General features: G+C 36.8%; 1 protein-coding gene across 2 annotated transcripts in view; it reads right to left on the minus strand.

Moving 5' to 3' along the window:
• melk (maternal embryonic leucine zipper kinase) overlaps positions 1–24,130 on the minus strand; it is a 47,433-nt gene extending 23,303 nt beyond the window's left edge. The window contains exons 1-6 of one of the 2 annotated variants that reach the window (XM_028805787.2): positions 23,842–24,130; positions 15,685–15,786; positions 12,453–12,538; positions 8,199–8,315; positions 7,619–7,762; positions 5,057–5,125 (exon numbers count right to left, since the gene is read on the minus strand). In XM_028805787.2, the coding sequence (XP_028661620.1) occupies positions 5,057–5,125; positions 7,619–7,762; positions 8,199–8,315; positions 12,453–12,538; positions 15,685–15,748 (480 nt within the window). In that variant the 5' untranslated portion in view covers positions 15,749–15,786; positions 23,842–24,130. Of the gene's footprint in view, positions 1–5,056; positions 5,126–7,618; positions 7,763–8,198; positions 8,316–12,452; positions 12,539–15,684; positions 15,787–23,834 lie in introns of both variants that reach the window. The other variant, XM_051930040.1, reaches the window with a different exon arrangement.
• Between the last annotated feature and the right edge of the window lie 382 nt (positions 24,131–24,512).

The following is a 24,512-nucleotide window of genomic DNA, read 5'->3' on the forward strand; positions in this document are numbered from 1 at the left end:
TTTATTTAAAATCACTGAGATTGTAAATAAAACTAATTTCCATGCCTTGATTTAACCGCGCGTATATGCAAATGTGGCCTGGCATTAATAAGAAAATAAAATTAACTCTTTTCTTTAATGCATCACTCAGTAATTTTATGCTAATACTTCTTGAAAGGAAAGAGGCTTTAACACATTTATATTGCCAAATAATAGTCATTATTTCTTTTTAACTGTTGTTCCTGGACAAGCACTGTAATTGATCCTAACTGGTGAAGCTTATAGTCCATTGTTTCATGGGAAAATGAAATAGAACTTACATCTGGCAAAACTGTAGTTCTGTTCTTGTTATGGACTAGAGAGTTCCTAAGCACACACAATCCCAAAATTACTCATAATGCCCACTACTTGGGGGACGGACCGTGATACAATAGACACAATCAAGGCTATGTAGAATCTTTATATAGAAAAGATTTATTTGTACAAAACATGCTCTTTATCAAAATAAAGCTCCATGGAGCACAAGAGGCAAAAAGAGTTGCCTGAAAGGCAAATGCAATCCTTAGGCAAACAAGTCTCAATACACAATTGAGAAGGCAAAGTCAAAGCAGATCAAAAGGTCAGTCTTCAAACAAGTGTTATTTGCTGTTCAAGAAAGGGCACAAATAAGCTCACTTCAGGGGCGATTCAGGTGTACAGCTGCCCAGTGAATCAACATATTATTTTAACACTAGTCATTAAGCCCGTTACAATAACGGTCACTAGAACAGTAGTGCATAAACATTAGTAGGAACAGTCTATATTAAATGGCAAGGGACCTTGACCTCATTCTGTTTGTTGGTCGTATTTTTCTTTGTCTTTCAGCCTTTCTTTTCTTGATGTTTACTTGCTGAGTTGACCATTCTTTGTGGGCTGCCGTCGTGTATTGCGTGTCTTTAATTTTCTGTGACAGTAATACTGTCTTGTACGTCCGCTGGATTGTACGTCCGTAATATACCTTTAATTTTCTCTGGCAGTAATACCGGCGTGCGCGTTGGTAATATGCCTTTAATCTCCTCTAACAGTAATACTGGCTTATATGTGGCTGTAATATGCGTCACTGTATTGTGTACCTTTAATTTCCTCTCGCAGTAATACTGGTTTGTATTTCCGTAAAACGCCTGTAATTTTCTCTGACAGCCCGCACCGTGCCCCGTGCATGCGCACTTCACCTGAAGACACACACATGGACAACTGGATGCAGACAGGGATTTTATTAAAGAGGATTAAGAATATTTGGGGCAGCTGAGAACTTCCTAAGTTTCTCATTCATTCGACAACAACCACATCTAGCCACTGTGATTGAAAAGTTTTTCTATTCATTTTGAGACCAATGACAGTTGGGTCGTTATAATTTCCAGAACACATATTCTGCATTTGGTTATAAAATTTTCCAGAAAACATTGTTTGCATTTGGTTACAAAAATTTTCTAAGCACATTTTTACAAATACCCTTGGGTTAAATTTCAGTATCCACTTTGGGGGGTACAATGAAAATATTTTAATCCTGGTAAAAGGTTAAAACTTATTAATAAGCAAAAATATGAAAGCCTTTATCTTGTTTCAATTGTCCTTTTTCTGGGTTTCCTGAACATGAACAATATACAGATGTTTTAGAGGTCTTTAGCAAACATAAATCTTTAGTTTGCCTCCTCAGACAAAATTTGATCATACTAGTGATTTGTTTCTTGTTACACCTCTACCTAAAGAGTATTCCCTATGTAATCCTGAAAGCAAGGCAATGGAAGACTTTATCCAAGAAATCTTAGAAGGTCTAGTAAAGCCATTTTCTAATAGATCTTTTGGTGCTAGATTTTTCTTTGTTGAATTATAAAATGTCTCATTGTGCCTTTGTATAGAATACAGAGATTTAAATATAATCACGGTAAAGAATTTCTGTCCCATTACTGAATCACTGAATAAGTCAAAACCTTTTATAAAATTAGACTTGCGTAGTGCATGCAGTTTAAGATTAGAAAAATGTGATGAATTGAAAACTGCCTTTAATGTGGAATAGTATGTTGTAGGTAAATTACATATATTAAATACTGAAAATATATTCATTGAGAAAGAGTCATAAGTCTTATTGTTTATAGAGGAAATTTGTCTCTCTTTTCCTGCATTTCACTCCTAATAATAATAACAATAACACGTCAGGACAGGTCGGGAAGCATGCACCAGTACAGCGCATTGCTGTACCCACCATATGACGAAACAGCTTGGGATCCTGGTTGGCAACCCCCCAGGCTGACACACTGTCCAGTCCCACCATCCGGAAGTGACCCTCTATCTGCAGCAGCCAGGTTTTACATGGGCATCTCCTTGGCCTGGTCCAGCCACTCGGGTCCTCAACAACGAGGATCCTGCGAGCCGGATCACCAACAGGGATTCACGCCACATGGCCATAACTGATGCTCCCTCTCAATGCAGGTAATGTGCTTCATTTGGGACTCAATGAGCAACTGTTCATTTGACACAAAGTCAAATCTGTGGTTCCCAAGGATTCTCTGAAGAGACATAGTACCAAAGGATTCCAGTCTTCGTCTCAGGTCACTGGATAGCGTCCATGTCTCACAACCATATAGCAAGACAAAAAGCATCAGGCCTCTAAAGACTTAGACCTTTGTACTTTTGTATAAATATCAGGAGCTCCATACAAAACTTTCCAGCGACCTCATGACCTCCCAATGCTCTCCCAATCCATCTACTGACTTTATAGGAAGAGTCACCAGAGACATGAATGTGATTGACAACGTAAGTAAATAATAACTCCCAAACAAAAAACATAGTAGAGAAGTAATTGAATGCTTGCAACGAAATAACTTATTTACAAAATTAGGAAAATGTGAATTTTATTGCAGCCCAATTTTCATCTTTGAACACAGCAAACAACAGAGTGTTAGATACTGTGATTGCCGTTAGCAAAAACTCACCAGGATCTGGATTTTATACATAGTTAAAATCTTCAGATATTATGAACTTATATTAATTCAAGACGAAAATTAATACCAGAACCTCTTCTGTTAATTCATTATTATCTGTATTTGGTGTGTATGGTATTCAGTACTACCCAAAGCACACAGCGTTGCCTGGGTATGTTTATTGAATGGGTTAAGGAAAGGTTTATGCATTTTGTAAATTGTGACCCTGTTATTGGTAGCTGTCTCAGCCATCATCCTCACTATTCTTCTATCAATGTCTCTGCTCTCACAAGTACAGAATTTGTTCTTTGGGTTTAATTGGATTCCAGAATTGCAGTAAGTCTACGTGAGTAATAACCATGAATACTGTCATGTCTGACTTGTACTCTTAGTTTAAGGTGGACAGATCGTAGTGCCTAAATTATAATGGAAAGAAAACAAAGCAGGAGTTAAAAAACAACCCTTTGATTTTCCTTTGTGCTATGCCACACTTCCACTCTCAATCAGGCCTCATCCAACACATCCCTGTAAAAGTGCACAATACTTCTTTTTATATTACGGTTGATAGAAGCAGCATGCAGTATTGCCTGGTTAAGTAATGCTAAGCTCTGGGTTATTTGTCTGCAAGCTGCATGTTTCATTTGCTCCGAGTCAGCAGGTGGCACTGCTGAGCAAACTGTAGCAAAGACGAAAGAAAAAAAAGACCTGAGCAGTTTATCTGGTCCATATAGTCCTACAGAACAACTATGAAAAAATTTCATCCAGACCAGTCAAAGCCAAGACATCTCCTTACTGCTCAAGTAATATTGCTTCTTCTATCAAATAATTAAGATGGAACAGAATGTGTATTACTCTTAAGATCAGGAGACCTTTGAAGCTCAAGTTAAACCAAATTTATTGATTCATGTTACACTGTTGTATATTTGGAATAAACTTCCAGGGTAAAAAGGGAAAAATTAGATAATTTTCAATTATGCCTTTTATCAGTAACAACTCAGTTGTTCCGACTACCAGAAAAACTTCAGAAAAATGTTGGACACATAAAATGAAGAAAAAAAAATAGGAATGACTTGTTCTGTCCCTCATGTCCCATTTTGAGAATTTTAAGCAGCTTCTGGACCACTATGCCAGAACCTAGGATGAAGTAAAGAAATTTTCTGATTGTCATCAAAAGGAACATTCTACTTTTCCATTCAGAATTTCTGGTTGAGGGGTCCATTGCAAAAGCAGGCTGCCAGATTTATTAGTTTCTTTAACAGAATTAAGCAACTGTCCCACTAATGTATAAGATGGCTTTACTTATTCATTATAGAGTTCACCCCAACTTTTCATATTGTTTTTGTTGAAACAAATAATTTTAAAGTGTTTATCCCCCTTCACTGCCTTAACTACTCTTCGTGTCAAGATTAACAGTGAGCCAGAAAACAAAAATCAAACTTTGAATTCCTGTTATGATGTATTTTGCAGGCACAAAAATACCTACTATTATGTAGCCCACTACAACATCTTTAATTGTACCCTCCCACCCAAATGCTGCCTAATTATGGTTAAGGGAGTTGGTGGAGTAATAAACCCAGCTTAAGATGGCCACACTGTATTGCATAATGGTGCCCGAGGTGATTGGAGAGAGCCTGTCCTTCTTGTTATAAATCTATATACAGAAAGAAAGGGAAAGAACATAGTACAATGTGAAGTATACCTCTATTGACTTTTACATGTGAAGACAATGTGCAGAGAAGACACTAAAAAACAAGTGCTGAAAAATGCACATTTTGTTCTGGAACATGGCTTACCAAAATACTTTTCAGAATTACTCAAGGAAGCTATAGACCACACTGCAGTATAAATTAAATTACTATTCATTTATAATGAATAAATGCATTGGAAGGTCTTTAAATTTTATTTTTGCAGTTTAAAATGAATTATAAATACTAACCATTGACTCAGTACAGTATAATAAATTGATCAAAAATCGTGTTGATGTTGTTGAGATAAAACCAACAAAAGCTTCTCCATAAAAAAAAAAAGTGCAATAATTTGTCATTAAAAGAAATTTTGAGAATTTAAACAGGCCATAAGTGACAACTTTAAGAAACAGTGAAAAGAAATAAACATACCTTTGGTTTTGCACAAAGACCAAAATCAATTAGCTTAAGATTATGTTCTTCATCAATTAGCAGGTTTTCCTAAGAAAAATGATGCAGAAAAAACAGATAAACAAAATCTCTGTACTGAAGAATTGCAAAAGTCAGAATTAATAAGATATATAAGAGACACAGAAAATATTTAAATTGTATCAGTCATTTCTATTTGATACTATTTTTTCATATGAAAAGATCACTGGAGATGGAGAGCAAGGCATTAGTATGCTTTAATTAAATTTTTCAAAATATAGAAATACGGTGGTGCACCCTTCATGCCTCTAGAGCCTTATGATCAAATTAGAAGATGGAATTTGCATATTTGGTACTTCACTTTAGAAAGCTAAATAGAAAAAAGTTAATTCAGGTAGATGGGCTGTAGATCATAGAGGGTAATAATAATAATTAATAATTCCTTACATTTATAGATTGCTTTTCTCACTAGTCAAAGCTCTGTATGTAGTGAGTTGGGAACCACCACTGATGTGCAGCATCCACCTGGATGATGCGACAGCAGCCATTTTGCACCAGTACACTCAGAACACATTAGCTGTTAGGTGGTGAAGTGCTGAGAGAAGCTTAGTCAGTTACATGCAGGGCATGATAATGGGGCCAGAATTAGTAGGCTGTGGGGAGCAATTTAGCTAGGACATCGAGAAATGCTCTACTCTTTACAAAGGTTGCCCAGGAATCTGTTATGACCACAGAGATTCAGAGCTTCAATTTCTCTCATCCATAGGATTGCACCATTTGTATAGCACAGCATCCCCATCACTGTACTGAAGTTTTGGGATACACTTTCAGACCACAGGGTAAGCACTCCCTGTTGACCTCACCAACACATCCTCTAGTAGCAACCCAAGGTTTCCTGGTTTGACTCCAATCCAAGTACTGGCTGGGCCCACAGTTTAGCTTCAGGTGGGTGACCTGTTCTGAAGTGCATGTGGTATGGCTCTTGGCAGGTCCGGCTAGGAATTCAAATCCCAAGGTGTCAGATTCATTTCTCATTTCTGTTTTTTCCAGAAAGGGGAGTCAATCTATTTCATGATAGTCGATATGCTTGTAGATACAGACTACATAAACTTAAGATACACCGATATTCAGAAAAAGTTTACCACATAAGAAAGAAAAAAAAAAAATACATTTATGGATTCTCAGTTTTCTTACTAAAAATGATCCTTATGTGAATGAGAGATTTTAGTTTTTCATTTTTAATATATTTGTAAACCTTTCTGAAAACGTTTTAACTTTGTCATTAGGGGTTATTAGCCAAAAAATGAATGGGCAAAAACAGCAAATGTATCTATTTAAACAAAATCTACAAGACAATAAAATGTGTAGAAAGTTAAGGATTTAATACTTTCTGCATCCACTGTACAAACACAAGATCATTTATAGGCTTTTCTACTGTTTATAGGCTTTATCTTTATAGGCTTTTCTAATGTTGGCAATTCAGAGCCCACAACTGACTTAAAGTACAACAATGTGAAAGTAATCCAAGCGAACTTGTTCCCTATTTAGTATGTAACCTGCTGTACTGCAAAAGTTCCTTGAGAAGGCATAGATGAAAAGAAAACCAACATTTGTCGTAATCCAAATTCCAGAAAGGTACTTTTTATGCAACTCATAAAAGCAATCGATTACATACCTGCCTCTAATAAAAAAAAACAAAAAAAACAAAAACAAAACATTTTCAGAATATGGTCAAAATCATTTTAAACTGTAAAATTATAGATTTTAAGATTATACTGCTAGCTCTTAGTAAATGGCATTTCTGTTCCTCACCATTAAGAAATAGAAAGTATACCCAGGTGTTAAGTCTCATCATCTTTTCTATTTCTTGTCTCCCCTATGTATACCACTTTACCAATTAACAGATTTTAGAGTGAATCGATTTTAAGATGATTCTGGAACATTTCCAAAAGCTTTGATTCGTACCCAAAACCAACGCTTTCTTTTAGCAAAATAAAATTCTCAAGCTACAATTCATACATGTCTGCAGTTTGTAACACTTAAACGCATTATTTTAGATCTCTAATTAAATGTATTGTTTTCAAGTGTCTAGCTGTACGTTTACATTTATTGGTGTAATGCATTACCAGATCTGACAGTCTCCTTATTTGTATTTAGTATTCTAGCTGAAAGCCCATCTGAAATAAATCTGGATTCTGACATATAAAAATAACCTAGGTGCAAAACAATAAGTACTTTGACTTCAAAGATGGAATCTGCACGTTCAACAAATTATTCATTTTTTTTTTTCCTTACAAGGTTTGTTTTTTGGAAGTTTTTTTCTTTTCTTCTTAGAGAGTCAAGGTTGAGGGGCTTTTAAATAAAGGGCCTGTTAAAACTCATTGAGGCATTCCTTGTGTGATTTTCGGCTATACAATTAGTTTTATTTATGTTCCCGACAAATAACAACAAGGCAATGCATTGATGCAATGTGAGCGATACAAAAAGCCTAAAGAAATGCACCAATTTTATTTTGATACTTTACGTGTGAAGTTACAAAAACTAGTAATGAAATGTTTTACTTACAGGTTTCAGGTCTCTATGAGCATAACCTTGGCTGTGAACGTAAGCAAGTGCAGAAACAATTTGACGGAAAAAGATCCTAGTTTCATTTTCAGATAACCGATCTTTGGCAATAATGTAATCAAATAATTCTCCTCCAGGACAATACTAAAAACAAAAACACACAACAAAAATGCAAAATGATTTAATAAATTAATTTTACGGGAAAAATATATAAAGTAATTTAAATGTGTGAAAAGATATTTAGTTCTTTGTACTGGCTTCTTTGAATTATTTTTATTTTTCAGAAAATGCAAACAATCAATAGATAGATCGATTGATTTAATAGTACATCCTTCTAAGGGCGGAGCCAAATAGACAAATTTCATAAATTAAGACCAACTCAGAAAAGACCATGAGGTTTTAAGGTTTACAATGTCGCATTCTGGAAAGATCACATCCCTCTACTGCTCTGCTCTCCTAGTTACACACTATTTCAAATATTTAAATATTCTTTTTTCCTTCCACTAAGAGTTATTTTATTATTCAGTTAGTATACCCATTCCTGATATGCAAATATACACATTCACATTGACTGGCTTACCTCTAAAACCATGTATATTCGCCTAGATGTCTCAATAACATGATACAGACGACAGATATTCTGATGACTAAGATTTTTCATTGCTTCAATCTCAGTCTTGACTCGAGGTAGATCATCCTAAAAGATATCCAAAAGATTCAGATAAATGACTAGAGTGTTTAGATTAATGAGATCACCTTAATAGTATTTTCAGCTACATAATAAAACAAAAAGAACAATCTTTACAGCTCTACCATCACCCTTCATTCGTGAATGTACATAAGACCTGCAGGTCATTAAGGTGCTACAGACCTTTGAGCTATATTGCTTGATAAAACTTGATAAGGTATTAGGATCTATAATTGAATCAAAATTCATGTAGCACCATTCTGGTGGAGTATAACAATCATGCATTAAATGCAATATCACATGACATATACATAAAAATAACCCTCAAGTAGTTGTCAGTAGGGTGGCACGGTGGCGCAGTGGGTAGCACTGCTGCCTCGCAGTTGGGAGACCTGGGGAACTGGGTTCACTTCCCGGGTCCTCCCTGCATGGAGTTTGCATGTTCTCCCCGTGTCTGTGTGGGTTTCCTCCCACAGTCCAAAGACATGCAGGTTAGGTGGATTGGCGATTCTAAATTGGCTCTAGTGTGTGCTTGGTGTGTGGGTGTGTTTGTGTGTGTGTCCTGCGGTGGGTTGGCACCCTGCACAGGATTGGTTCCTGCCTTGTGCCCTGTGTTGGCTGGGATTGGCTCCAGCAGACCCCCGTGACCCGGTGTTCGGATTCAGCGGGTTGGAAAATGGATGGATGGATAGTTGTCAGTATAAGTAGGTTTTGACCAATAAAAAAAAAAAAACAACACGCACAACTGTCTTTAAATGTAGTGCTGCCAGTTCAAATGGTCTTGAATAGATGAAAAAAAGTATCTGTAGAGAATGGATGAATTATTTAGCATGTGTTGGCCTTTTTAATGGGAATTGTGACATACAGTATATGTCCAAGCGAGCAGTGACACCAAAAATATTCTGAGACAACTTCGCTACACTATGCATTGGGGTCCTGACATGAGCAAGTGCTGCTGTACCAGCACATAATGCAGCCAGTGAGAATGGACTCCATTGTACATCAATACAAGTGGGTTAACATAAATGGAGATATCTGGGTTTTGATCTGACCTATGACAAGGTAGAGGTGTTGATGAGCCTTCCAGACAAGGGCTGAGAGCTGGCTATATTCAATCAGATCATCTGAGATGACAACATCAAGACCTTTATAGTTGCTGACACCCTACACAAGAACAACAGATCCTTGTATTGGCACTACTGTGTCAAATCTTGTTGTAGTAAGCCATCTTATCATTGTTGGTAATCAGACTTAGGTGGTGTCATCAGTAAATTTAATGATGGAGATAAAGGTGTCTGGCCACACACTCAAAGTAAAACAAGAAGTATGGAAAATACTATACTGAGAAGAGCCTATGTTGATAACTCAGTTAGAAAATCCAAAAACGGCAGCTATAGAGGCTTTGATGGTACAACAGTGTTAAATGTTGAGCTATATTCTAGGAGTTTTATTCTAACAGAAATTTTTATTATCCAGGTGTGACAGGATGGTATGCAAGGCAAGTGACATGACATTCTCTGTGGACCTGCTGAGATAATATGCAAACTAGAGGTGGTCCACACTATCTAGAACGTTACATTTAATGTATTCCTGCACCTGTTTTTGAAATCATTACACTTTGTTTTCTTTAGCACAGGAATAAATGTTTTTTTAACCAAACAGGGGCAGCTGGAACCAATCCCAACAAGCATTGGGTACAAGAGTGAAAAAATCTCTGGACACACACTAATACATATACTAGGGCCAATTTAGCACTGTCAGTTCACCTAATGGCATGTCTTTGGCCTGTGGGACAAAACTGCAGCATCCAGAGAAAACCCACGCAGACACAGAGAGAACATGCAAACTCCAGGGGCCTCATGTATAACGCTGTGCGTAGAATTCACACTATAACATGGTGTACGGACAAAAGCGGAATGTTCGTATGCACAAAAAATCCAGATGCATAAATCTGTGCGAAGGTGGAGGCAAGGAAAAACTTACTATTTGTTGGTTTAAACAGTGATATAATCAACAAAAGGAAGTTGATCGAGTGACAGAGTGTCAGAGAAACTTGAAAGCTCAAGTTTACAAAGTTGCACAGTGCTCGAAATAAAAAAAGAAGTTGTCAGATATCAAAGTCGCCATGAAAAGGCGAGTCGTAGCCCACCATCTGAGTGTCATATGGAAGCTTATTAGGGTACAGAGGAAAAAAAAAATAGGCACACAGTGGGGAAAAAGCACGAAATGTCAACTTTAATCTCAAAACTTCCACTTTAATCACATAGTTTATTTTGTCATTAAAGTAGAACATCATAAACTTCATCTTAAAATCGTTTAATTTACTAGTTTCTCAAATCCCATCGTAACTAAAGTAGCACGTTACATGCTTTGTTTTGTATTTGATCTTCTATGAGCTCTGTGTGTGTAAACCACTACGTGTTTCTTAAACGAGCTTTCTCTTCCTCTGACAGGACACAGAATCCGTTACATTCGTGATATTACAGCTCTCTGAATAATTAAAATACTGAGATGTATACTTGATATCATTTTCATGATGATAGGAGTTAAAGCATGTTATTAAACATGGGAACACGGTGGCGCAATGATTGTTCCTGTCTCACGCAAGATGCTTGATGCGCTGTGCGTGACCTTCGATGAAATAATTTATTGCAGTAGTACTGTCTCTTTCAAACGTTCTAACCCCCAATTCCTGTCCTTACTTTTGTTTCTCCAAATACCCAATCACCACACAATCAGCTCTGTAATAGACGTGAAGCCATTTGTAAGCTGAGAACGCAGATTCTTCAAAACTTTTAAGGAACATCGAAATATCTTCGTAGTACGTTTAATTATTCTATCCATCTATCCTTCCAGTGTCACGCCAGCCCCAGCAAGAATACAGCGCAAGGCAGGAACAATCCGTGAACAAAGCGCCAGCATTTTATCTGTATAACATATTTTCCTGCATTTCATCTTAAAAATGATATTGTCATCATATGTAAATACGCGCTTTATAAAGTGGCTCAGGTTGTGCAATATTATAACTATCGCAAGTTTACAGTGAGATTATTGTACTTATAAGTACAAAGTGTTCTACAAGGATCACTTGATGGACTGATTGAGCGCGTTTATAGTTTATGGGATGAAACTGTTTCGGAACCGCGAGGAAAGGCTCTGAAGCGTTTGCCATATGAGATCAGTTCAACAGACAGCATGGCTGAGGCAGTGTGTGCTTGATGCTGTATACCGATAATTCTCTTTCCAATCATCTGCTGTACAGCTGTGATTCCCCACTCAGATACAGAGATACAAATATTCTGAGTGCTGCAGTGAGAGTAATATGGAAAAAAATGATCCTCTGTGGCAACCCCTAACGGGAGCAGCTGAAAGAAGAAAGTGCAGATGAGAGTAACAACGCTAAAGCAGCAATGGTATTTAGAATAGTTTGACCATTCTGTGGTCAAAAATTATTGTTACAGGTTAATTACAATCAGATGCATTAAACTAAATAACAATATGCGGTTAATTTCAGTGTATTTATAAAGCTGCGTCAGGGATGTGTATCTAAAAATGAAAGGCAAACCACACTCGAACAGTAGCACTGCTTTGATGCTGGGTGCCGCCAGTTTGCAAAACCGAGCAGAGAACTTGCGTACACCAGGGTTGGAGCTACCGTGAAAATGTGCGTGGCTTTATGCCAAGTTTAGAATTTATACATCGCAATTTGAGCGTGGAAACGGGCTTACGCAACATTTTTGTGTATACGCACCGTTTATACATGAGGCCCCAGGTATGGAGCACCAAGAATGCAAACCCCAGTCTCCTTACTGTGAGGCAGCAGTGCTACCACCATGGCACCCTTTAAACAAACCACTCAGTACAAATGTAACTTGGCACAGTTATTAGGATTGTACAATACTAGAGGCCTACAGTATTTCAAGTAAAACTGCTTAAGCAGATTTTGTGTACCAAGGTAATTATTTTGTGTTTTTGAACACATTGACATGTAATATTTTACAGCTAAAAAAATCTGCTTTATTAATAGAAAGTCTTGTGCTGGCACAGTAGATTTTTGCAGTATACTGTATTTAGCTGAGAGTTATTCAAAATGCTCAATAATAAACTATGACAGAGAAATTATAATGGGTTAAGGCAAACACTTACCCCCAGTTCCTTCTTATCCATTATTTTAACTGCAACCTTTTCACCTGTAATTATATGCCGTCCAAGTTTCACTTTGGCAAATCCACCTGATTAAAGCAAGATAGACATAGTTAAAATCCTGAATTACTGCTTTCATAACTTTAGACGGTATCTAAAGACACACTTTATATAAAAAAAAAAAAAAAAAAAAAGTGTGAATGAAATTTAGATTACCTGGTCTTAAGGGCACATTTTTTCAGGTTCAGACTTTACTAGTTACTCTGAAGAAAAGCCAAGCAAAATGACACCTTTTATTGGCTAACTAAAAAGATTACAATATGCAAGCTTTCGAGGCAACTCAGGCCCTTTCTTCAGGCAAGATGTAATTACAAGATGATTACATCTTGCCTGAAGAAGGGGCCTGAGTTGCCTTGAAAGCTTGCATATTGTAATCTTTTTAGTTAGCCAATAAAAGGTGTCATTTTGCTTGGTTTTTCTCTACATTCATAATGGCTAACACGGTACAACACCCTAGTACTAGTCACTCTAAGTGAGAATTATCATGAGAATGGTGCAGTTTTAATGATAAACTTTATCAATACAATATTAGCACCTTAAAAAGGTCCAATAAAAGAAAAAGTGAGCTTGATAAATAAAATTAAAAAGTAAATTAAATTCTTTATATCAAACAAAATATTCATATTAAAATTGTTAAGATCAGCAAATAATACTAAGGTACAAGTGTAAAACTGTGGTGTTTGCATTCTCTGCAAAAATATTAAAAATTAGGAGGACTGGATGGAAGACAATTATTGGAATGAGGATATTTAAACAAAAATTAAATATGCACTTGTTTATGGTAATTATGCACACTTTATTGTCATGGACAGTAGCATACAAACAGTAACAAACTTTGAGTTGGTGGGAAAGATATGTAAACGAGAGAGTAGTGTTAACACGCTTAATACAAACTTTTGTTTTGATATTTCTGCCATTTTTAATTCATCCTCATTTGCTCCAAGCTATGTAGAGCACAGTCTAAAACACTAATTGGTCATTTATATTTTCAGGTTATATACTGTATGATTCCATAAACAGTTTTACTCTAACTTGAATTCAAAATTTCAACAAAGAAGGATCTCATAAACATCATGAAAAAACACTCAAAAATTATCTACAAATAAAAATTGTTTCCAATTGTAATTAACAATAAGACCTCAAATTAAAAGCACCTTTACAAGGGATGCCTTTAGAAATAACTTAGTACTTAGTACTGTTTGCAATATAAAGTCTGCATTCTGCTGCTCAGCAGCAATTTACATACACTATGTCTGTTAGTCTGAAACAAGAAAAACTAGGAACTGTAATACTTTACTATATATCTGTTTAAATTATAATGGCAATGTGCAGTAATGATCATAAATACAACCAGGACTTAAAGCTATTTCTGAAGACTCTTTATTGATAAACAGCTTATCTTACTGAGGCTCATTTATATTAAACGGTAGCATGTTGATATAATGCCTCACTGAGATCGCTCCTTTTATGGGTCCTCTGTTCTTAAGGCTAATCCTCCAGTTAACTGTGAACCACCCAATCTCACCGAGATTGCAAAGGTGGTGAACAAGCTGAGAGTAGGGAAGGCTGAAGGGATCTTTGGTATCCGAGGTGAACTTCGCCAGGCTGGTGGTAAGGCTGTCCTGCTGGCATTGCAAGCAATCTTTGACAGGCTTCAGCCCAACTGACTGGCAAACAGGACTTGTCCCTATCTGGAAAGAGAAGGGTGATTTCCTTGATTATGGCAACAAGGGGATAACACTGCTCTCTGTGCCAGGTAAGATCTTTGCTAGGGCTGCTACAGCATTTGTTGATTTTCATAAAGCATTCGACTCAGTTGATCAAGCTGCCCTGTGGGACATCCTGAGACTTTCCAAGAGCAGCTGCTGATCACTTCGCCAGACCATGTCAGTTTACACCCCTGGATTATTTTTTTTTGCGATGCTGGCATGGCAAATTTAGCGACTGTGTGATGACTTTCCAGCACTATCTTGCTCAGCTTTTTTTCTGACAACCTGCAGCATACTGCCTGACGGAACCTGTGGTATACGAAGGGTTGACAGGCAAGGCAAGTTTAGCCACAAGTTCTGCCCTTGTTATTCTATTCTATGGTGGCACATAAAACATGAGTCATCAGACAGATGAGCTTCTCTTCAGTTTGTGAGGTCCAAAATACCTACATTCCCCATTGCTGCATTATATGCATTATAATTCTGGATGAGCATTCATTGTTTGTCAGGTCTCACGCACACAGAGAACCACCCCTACGACTACAGGGATAAATCAAACATATCTGATTTTGTCGGGGCGAGTCATAGACTAGTTGAAGTGAATCTCTGGGTATGTCAGACTACATGACTTTCACAAGACTGTGCCAAACTGCCTCTAACTCACTAAGATTATGTAAATGAAGGCTCTAAATGGAGGGGGGGGGGGGGTAATCACTAATGTATCTTGGCAGTTACAGTACCAAAATGCAATCTGCTCATTTAAGATAACAACCCTAAGTCAACAGTGTCCTTTTTTGGTTATTTATTTTCCTCACCTAGGCTTTGCAATGAATTTATTTTTACAATGTAATATCTGCACGATTGCATCTTACAAGGAATGCTTTTAAAGTTTTAAATTTGTTAAATGTTAAACTTTTTTATGCATTATGCATGTAAACCATCTGTGAGAAATGTAATTCTGCACTAATAACAATGACTTTCCTTAGCAGAGGTTAACATACTGTACGACATACAATTACAACAGCCCCAGAATCTGAAACAGTGTTAAGCTAAGTCAAAAAAATCCTCTTCAGCATGTATGGGAGACTTGATTCACTCATTAAAACAGAGGGTCAGGCCTACAAGTTTTGATCCACCCGATGAAGGATTTGACACTTGAATGCAAGCATCTAGGAGTTTTCAAAATAGTTCTTACAGCAGTATAACATCTGTGAACTATCATTTTTGTTTCCAAGAATAAAGAAAGTTCAGACAACCATCTTTGTTAAGGAATGGGCTTTAACAATTATTGGCACTCTATTTTGTACAGGAAAGCTATGAAACTTACACATGAAGACACCACTTTATAGCTTAAACAGCCATGCACTAGCAACAGTGCATAGACATGTAACAAAGAAGAAAAGATGAGACAGGTATAAGATAAATTTACCATTTTTTCCCCCAAAATCACACCCAAGGTTACATACCTGTACCGATTGTCTCATGTAGTTCATAAAACTGAAAAATGTCTCCAGAGGCATCAACATCCATGGCTGTATTTTGTATATATCAAAGTACAGTAACTTTAACTGAAAGCAAAGGGAAATGATTGAGTTTTTGTAAAAATGTATTAAGCTAAAGACTCAATAATAATAAATTTTATTTATACAACATCATACTCATGCTCAGGGTGCTTACTATTGGTTAAAAACATACCAAAAGTTCCAAATTTCACAATATCTTAAAAGGAGAGCAGTGCAGCATAATAAATAAATCAAACATATTTTTAAGTTTTGGGGAATTATGAAGTAAAATTGACCATTGAGCGTTTCATTTTTGCAGAATATTAAATCATACAGATACTGTACTTTACATACACACTAAAGTGCAGTCAGGCTAGGTTCTTGATCAGTTTCACAAAAGCAGCTAGTGATAGAAAGGTCTTCTGCAACATTAGGCAGTCAGTCAACAACACTAAATGGAACTTTCAATAACATTTTATTCTAAAACCTGTCCTCACCTATATTCACATTAGAACCCATTATAGAGTACCTCATTCAATTCCCTTGACTTTTCATGTGGACACGTAAACATCAGGCACTAAACTCTTTCTTGGTGTCTCATAATAATAGATGGAAGCTTTTATAGTTGAAATCTTCTATTGCATATGTATTAAACTAATACAAGTAAAATTTGACATGACATTTATTTTTCTTGTTTATTTGTTATTATCGTACACAAGCTTTGTTTCCTTCAACCCATTCAGAAAGTGCATGAAATTAAGCAGGTAGGGGTCTTAGATTTCACTTAAATCTTGGAGATAGTCCATCAGATTTCAAACAGGAATAAAGGCTGGAAAAGGTAACTCTTGAAAAAGCTAAACAAATGTGATAAAGATAGTTATACATCCTGTAATGGGAATACATTCACAGAACATGCTCTACCCTCAATGAACACCACCAATTTGGCATACGCTCTTCAATCCAATTGATTACAGATGTAAAGATGGTATTTGTATGTTTTGGAAGACAGAATGCAACAATTTATTCTTATCTGGGAAACTAATTAGATTCAGTAAATGAAGATGCATTGAGCTTGTTTTATATTTGAAGAACATTAAATTTGATCTCATCAATTTGAATAAAAAGAGAGCATTATATTAATGTATAATTTTTGTGTGTCTTCTTAATTACTTAAGAAGATCACAAAAATATTTTGCCATCAACAGCCATAAGAATTTGAATACCAAATGTCTCTAGTTATTGGTTTTTGGAACTTTTTAAAATAGTTGTAAAGGTTCCACTTGTCTTCTTTTAACCTATCAAATGGCTTAAGGTATGGAAAATTATTCATGCCAAAATTAAATGGAATCTAACGTGTCAACTACATTGTAATGCAATACATAGGCAATGGTGATATTTGAGCTCGGCACGGTTTTATCGTGTCACAATTAAAAACATATCAACCAAATGATTGATTGCTTTTCACTTTGCCACGTAATTTTAATGCCAGTTTAAAATGCAATACAAACGCGTATATATTCACAAATCACATCATAACTTAAAGCAAAGCAGATGTACTGCATTTTGCTTAGTGGCAGCTCAATGTGTATTATATTTTGATTCAAAACCACGCTTTAATCATACCAAAACTAAAAGTAATCAAGTGCCCAATCAGCATCAAAAGTTGGGGCAAGGGGTGTCAAAAGTTGGGAGAATTTTGGCACGAAAAATTTTCCATATTAAAGGAATAGGTAGAATGCTGGCCTTGAAACCCCTGCAGATTTTTTTTTTTTTGTGCTCCCCAGCAATCTGACCACTGCATCTGACTAATAATCAGAGACCTAAAAATAAATGTACACATTAGGCGTTGAATTTTTTTATTACTTGTATATTTGTATTATGCAAGTACGTATTGACTAATTCTTACCTACTGCTTTCGGAATGTCATTTTCTCACTTATTCTTATCCATTTCTAATTTGTGCTGTTTTTGCCTTGCAGCTTTTTCTTTGACATCTTGTAAAAACACTTTGACCCGAGTGCTTTGTATGAAAATCCATCCATTATCCAACCCGCTATATCCTAACTACAGGGTCACAGGGGTCTGCTGGAGCCAATCCCAGACAACACTGGGCACAAGGCAGGAAACAAACCCCGGGCAGGACGCCAGCCCACCGCAGGGCACAGACACACACACACACACCAAGCACACACCAGAGACAATTCAGAATCGCCAATGCACCTAACTTGCATGTCTTTGGACTGTGGGTGGAAACCCACGCAGACACGGAGAGAACATGCAAACTCCACGCAGGGAGGACCCAGGAAGCAAACCCGTGTCTCCTTACTGCGAGGCAGCAGCGTTACCCACTGTGCCACCATGCTGCCCTTGTATGAAAATGTGCTTTAGAAATAAATATCGCTGTTGTTAAAAGCAATACTCTAAGACAGTGCTTCCCAAACTCGGCTCTGGGGGCACACTGTGGCTGCAGGTTTTTGTTCCAACCTGCTTCTGTTTTTAATTGGACTCCTGGGCTAATTAAGTGATGTGTTCTTTCCCAAGTTCTGAGTTTTGGGAACAATATAGAAATTAGAAAACTAAGTTTGCTAAAATATATTTATTTATATATATATATATATATATATATATATATATATATATATTAAAATGTACCAAGAAGTTATATGGGAATAATGTATTTTATTCTTTTTAACAATATTTTCATCTTGATTTTCATTCTACTTTTCTAGGTGTTATAATTGTTTAATTAATTCATTATTTACTAATTAGTGGGTCTGATGCTAAAGTAGTTGCAGCCTTTTATTATTCAGTGATGTTTGCCTGCGTGTCTGCTCTGCTCATTTTTAATTGTCATTAATAAGATACAACGAAGGGGGGAAAACTGCACAGAGAAAGGGCAAAATATAATGAAATCAACAAAAGAGAGTTAAGCATTTAAATCTATAGCAAAAGCAGAAATATTTCTATCTATCTAAATGTAAAAATCATGCTGCTGTGCTTTTCTGAACGTAGAATAAAAGTAAAAAAAAAAATAGCAGCTAATTAAATGTGATCAGTGTTATCAGGTGTTGTCACTGATTAGGAATCTGCTTGGAACAAAAACCTGCAGCCACAGGAGGGTCCCCAGGACTGAGTTTGGGAAACACTGCCCTAAGAGAAAGGTTAAACATTTTTAAAAAAAGTTCAATACTTTTTAAAGAGCCATATCTTAAAGTTGTTATTTATCTTTTTGTCCCACACAAATTACACTTTCATTAACCAACCGGATCATGAAATAACGATATCCAATGTTATAAATTCAATTTTTACATAGTGTTCTTCAACTTACAAACCCCATGCAGTGCACAATTTTGCAAACTGTACAAAGAAATAACATGAAATGCAAGCATTGAACTGCATATTTTTATGAAATAAATTACTTCAAAATATATTATCAACAAATCAATAACAAACTTGATAAACAGTAAAAGATGAATGTCAACAATAACTAAAGACCAATCGGCTCATGGTGTTAACAGGGCAGGAAGCCTAAAAAGTGTACTTCCTAAAAGGTATCACTAGATGGCACCCTTATTCAAGAAGAAAAGTGACAGGCCCTCTTCCAAAGATCAATTCTTTTAAATCGCTTTGCTCAGACTGTCACATTTTGAAACATTCACAAATAATTGTCAAAGAGGTATTGTGTGATGCAAAACCGTTAATCACTTAATTAAGACCTTATGAAGTGAGGTCAAACATCCCCATCTTCTATGCAATGGAGCAGTATAATGATGAGCCACATTACTGATGGAAGGTGTTCAATTATAAATTAAAAAGAATACTTCAAACATACATCCTCAATCAGAAATCAAACACACAAACGCTGTCTAAGGACACACAACAATGAGGAAGAGCAGATAAACTCAATAGAGTTATACATCTGCCCATCTACTGACTGTTCCTCCATTGACCGGGCAATGCTTCTCCATTCTCGCTGCAAAGCTGCCACCAATTTGTTCGTGTTTAGGTATCTTTCGACAATGCCCCTTTTCGTTAAACAATTTGGAACTGCTTAACTTCTCTTCTGCTGTTGTACTGACAAAGAGTTTAAGTTACTGATTTTATTCTTGATCTAGATGGGAGGGTAATAATAGAGCAGTAGTACTACTCCCTCTGTTGCTTATGGTGCTTGCACCTTACAATAAATACAAGAATAATTAGAACTTGATCTTTAAGCTTCCTTGCATAAAGGTGCCTGGTAAATAAAACATTAATATTTTACGACTTAATTTGGAACCAGCAAGATTTTTATTGGGTACAGCATGTCAGAAATAATATGTATTGCAGGCATATAGCATGTTGACCTTTTCATTTAATAGGTAAACAAAACTAGAGAGTTTTAGAAGCCATTCAAATACAGGGTGTTGAAGATTCATACTGGAGACTACACCATTAGTTTGGTTTCTTTAAATGACAACTGCAGTGTCTAATTTGATTTTTCATTATACGGATTAGTTTTTGATACTACATTGGATGCAGCTTAGTGGCACAGTTAATGGTTAAAAACATAAGCTAGCATATTGTGTTGCATTACAAATGATTAAGTTGTGAAATACAGTACACTGCTTTAATGGCCAGCCAAGCACTCGATCATTGAAATAATCATTGAACCATTTCAATTAAACAACACTGGGAAGTTAGCCAGGAGGGATTCTTTTGAAAAAGGAGTAAAACTGAAGGCTCTATGATATTTAACAGTGAACATAGCCAAAATGAGCTGGTGTTTAATGATGTTTAAAGAGTAATTTACAGAATCTAGGATTACATAAAAAAAGACCAGCTTCTTTGTCTTGGTAACAGCAGGTCCAGCACAGTGCCAGTCACACAAGGTGTTCCTTAAGGCTTTGTCCTCTTTGTCCCTCTGTTCTTCCCCTTGACCATATTTTTCGATGCTTTGGACCAGGTTATCATTGTTATGCAGATCATATCTGTTTCAGTGTTAAAAGTAGTACTAGGGCAGGGGTGGCGAACTCCAGGCCTCGAGTGCCGCAGTGGCTGCAAGTTTTTGTTCTTACCATATTCTTAATTAGTGACCAGTTCTTGCTGCTCTAAGAAACAGCAGAAAAACAACAGTTTTCGAAATGTGTGCTGTGACAGAACGAGAGCAGCAACAAGCCATGGAATTAAATAATGGGTTTAATTAACAGCAAGAAGTGGCTTCTCATTAAGAAAGGGATTGCAGTGAAATTGGTTGGAGTTTGAAGCCCCAGTTTAGCTGGTCATCTGTTAGCTCGTTTCACATCTCATTTCTGCTTGGCTGTCATTTAATGAAGAAAGGTATCAATTCAGAGGGCTGAACTCTTCTAAAAGGGCTATTAAAGTGATGGGGAAAAAGTTAATTAGCAGTGAAAACTGGTCACTGATTAGGTAAAGGGTTAGAATGAAAACCTGTAGTCACTGCGGCCCTCCAGGCCTGAAAGTTCACCACCCCTGTACTAGGGTGTTGTACCGGGATGTACCATGTTGTACAGTGTTAAAAGTGAAAGTTCAACCAAGTTTTCTCATATTACAATTTGCGTTAGTGAAATTAAAACTTAAATGGAAGAGGACTCTATTACTTAAACTGAAGCAAAACAACTCATGCTAATTGGCACTAAAGCTCAGTTTAAGAAAATGAGCTCCTTTTTAATCACTCTTGGCGATGACAGCATCAGACCTTTTTTCTGTAAAGAACAATGTTTTCATTTTGATCCCTCTCATTCTTATTCTACCCACATAAATCACATTTAGAAACTTTCTTACTTCCAGTTCCAGAGCATAGCCGGTGTTCGCTTATTCTTCTTTTCTGATGCTGCAAAATGTGTCCATGATTTGATTACATCCCACTTCGACTACTGTAACTCACTACTGCCAGGTACCCCTTCTAATCTGTTAATCACAGCTCCAATTGGTTCACACCTCTGCTGCAAGAGTCCTTACACAAACCAGCAATAGCAAGCACATAATAGCCATCCCACTCCGCCTCCCTGTGTCTTTCAAAAGTGAAATCAAAAATTTTATTAACAACCTACAAAGCTAAATGGCCGTGTATGGGACAATATCAGTAACCTCCTCCATCACTCTCCTCCTGTCTGTCCACAGATTCTGGCAATCTCGTAGTACCCCAGACTAACTGGTGTTCTTTTGCACCCAGACTTTGGAAACACCTCCCTAAGTTAATGAGATCAGCTAACTCAATTCATTATTTAAAAAAAAAAAAACAAAACAAAAAACTTAAAATTCATTTGATTGAGTAGGCATTTACCTTAACCTGACATTCTGACTCTTTCTTTCAGATTACCCTCACTATGCAACTGTTCAGAAAGATTTGTGTTTGTATCCCAAATTATGTTATAATATTTGTTCAGGGTTTTCTTGTGATATTTTGTATTTTTATTCTCATTTTATCTATTTCAAAGCTGTGTGTTTCTTGTATTTATCTTTACGTAGTGTTTTATACAAATATTATTTTGAATCCAATATTGTATATTCTGTTTTTTTTTTCTTTGAAGTTCTTTGATTATGAAAAAAGAGCCTGTATAAATGCAGGGCTGTGGAGTCTGAAGCAATAATTGGGTTACTAGAGTCAGAGTCTGTAAAAATGTACCAACTTTGACTAAATGTAAATTGCATTATAAAGTGTTAAATTTTTTCCAATTTCACATATGTTGATTCAATTAAAGTATTTTCTCTTCTAGACTTTTGATAAAAATGTTTTTAAAATTATGGAAGTGTAGTCTTATGTTTAATGTTACTCAGAATTTGTAAGCCACAACAGCCTTTAAACCTGAACTTTAACAGGTTACAGTGCTAAAAAGTAGCCTGATGATTTATGCCAGAAGAAAGGATGTGCCTTGTATCTTGTATGTTGTGTGATTTCAATCAACATAGAAAATATATTAGTCTGATTACAAATACAGGAGGCAAAGATTATGTGATGATGCCACACCCTTGTATAAATGTATTACAATTATTATTATAATATTTTATTATTATTTGGGATTCTCCCGGAAGAGCTAGAAGAAGTGGCCGGGGAGAGGGAAGTCTGGGCATCTCTGCTCAAGCTGCTGCCCTCGCGACCCGACCTCGAATAAGCGGAAGAAGATGGATGGATGGATGATTATTATTATTATTCTCCAGACCTACTCTATCCTGAGCAGGGTCGCACAGCAGATGGAGGCTATCCCAGCACAGGGTGTAACACAGGAACAATACAAATACACACAACAACATCGCCAGTGTCACCTACACATTTTGGATCATGTGAGAAAACCTACATGTACATGGGGAAATTATGCAAACTCCAGGCAGGGAGGACTCCGGACGTGAACCCCGGCTGGCTTGGTTTCTTTAAAAGCCAATTACTGCGTGTCTGCTTAGATTTTTTAGGTTTTGATTATATTACTTAGTTTTTGAGACTACATTTTACGCAGTTTAGCAACACAGTAGTTGATAAAGGCATATTCGGTTGCATTAAAAACCAACGATCTGGTAACTAGTCAAGCACTTCATCGTTGAAATAATCATTGATATATTTCAGTAGACGACACCCTGAAGTGTACAGAAGAGATTCTTTTGAAAGGAGAGAAAAACTGAAGATTGTATAATATTTAAGAGTAACTGCAAGCAAAAAGAATCGCCATTTAACGATTCAATTGAAAATCGAGGATTCAATTGAAAATCGAAGAAAAAAATACACTGCCAGACCCCGAGGTTTTGTGGAAATGTAAGGAAGGCACGAAAAAAGGAAGTCGAACACTCTGCCTGGCTGGCGCAAGGAAAAACGCGCAGCTATTAACCGGGAGACAGCAAAAGCACTGTGTTTTTTGGAAGACTGATGAAGACGAAACTGCGATGCTAAACGGTGCAATGACCTGCATTAGATAATGCCCCATGCCAAAGAATGTTTTAAGGAAATCCAGAAACTTTCAGGCTGTAACTCCACTACTACGAGAAAGTCGCAACCGAATCTAAACAGACAAAGCCAGCATATCCCTCTTCAGTTCACCTTTCTTTGGCTTAATGCAGAGACGTCCAATCAATAATTTTAAACGTGTTATTAAAGTGTTTACAGCGCGTGACGTGCGCTCTCGAGACCACTTACGTGCTTGGTGCTTGCAGAGAACACTCCGGCCCGTGACTTTCGCAGATTCGTTTGCCTTCGTTCACATACGCTCTTATGCTTCGAAAGCTTACCGTTGAAATTCGAACAAATAACAGTGTGCCTTCTTTCAGTTAGTTCATAATAATCGTGTCACCATCTTACACATAATCAAAACCAAACTTTTGTAGTACTGTACAGTATGCGTGGAAGAAAGGTTTGAATTTGCCTCCCAGTGACGCCTTTTCCGGCATCCAAATCCAGGAAAGCCAATCACGAGCAATGTAAATTATGCGCATGCGTGACAGCCTAAGTGTTACCAATTTAAGAGCTGCACGGATGTTTGGCGGAGTCCTGACTGGACCGCAGCAGATTGTTGGTGTGCTTGTAATTTTCTCTAAGACGAAGCACCCTTTTATTCAGCAAGGTTATTTTTTCCGATTGAGGTCCTCACCGTAATCACAACTGCATTATAAAGTTAGAGATCCGACTGCAACTCCTGTCCTGAAACGAGACGTTGGAGAGGTTGGGGGATATTTTACTAGAGTTACGGATTTATATTTGTGACGTGTGGAAGAGAAGGAGGGTGGCCGGATGAAATTATATATTGATTCCTCCAAAGATCTGTGGACAAAGACAAGTTAAGAACCCCATGGGTACCACGATGCCAAATC

Source organism: Erpetoichthys calabaricus, chromosome 7, assembly GCF_900747795.2.
Source record: "Erpetoichthys calabaricus chromosome 7, fErpCal1.3, whole genome shotgun sequence".
NCBI classification, from domain to species: domain Eukaryota; kingdom Metazoa; phylum Chordata; class Cladistia; order Polypteriformes; family Polypteridae; genus Erpetoichthys; species Erpetoichthys calabaricus.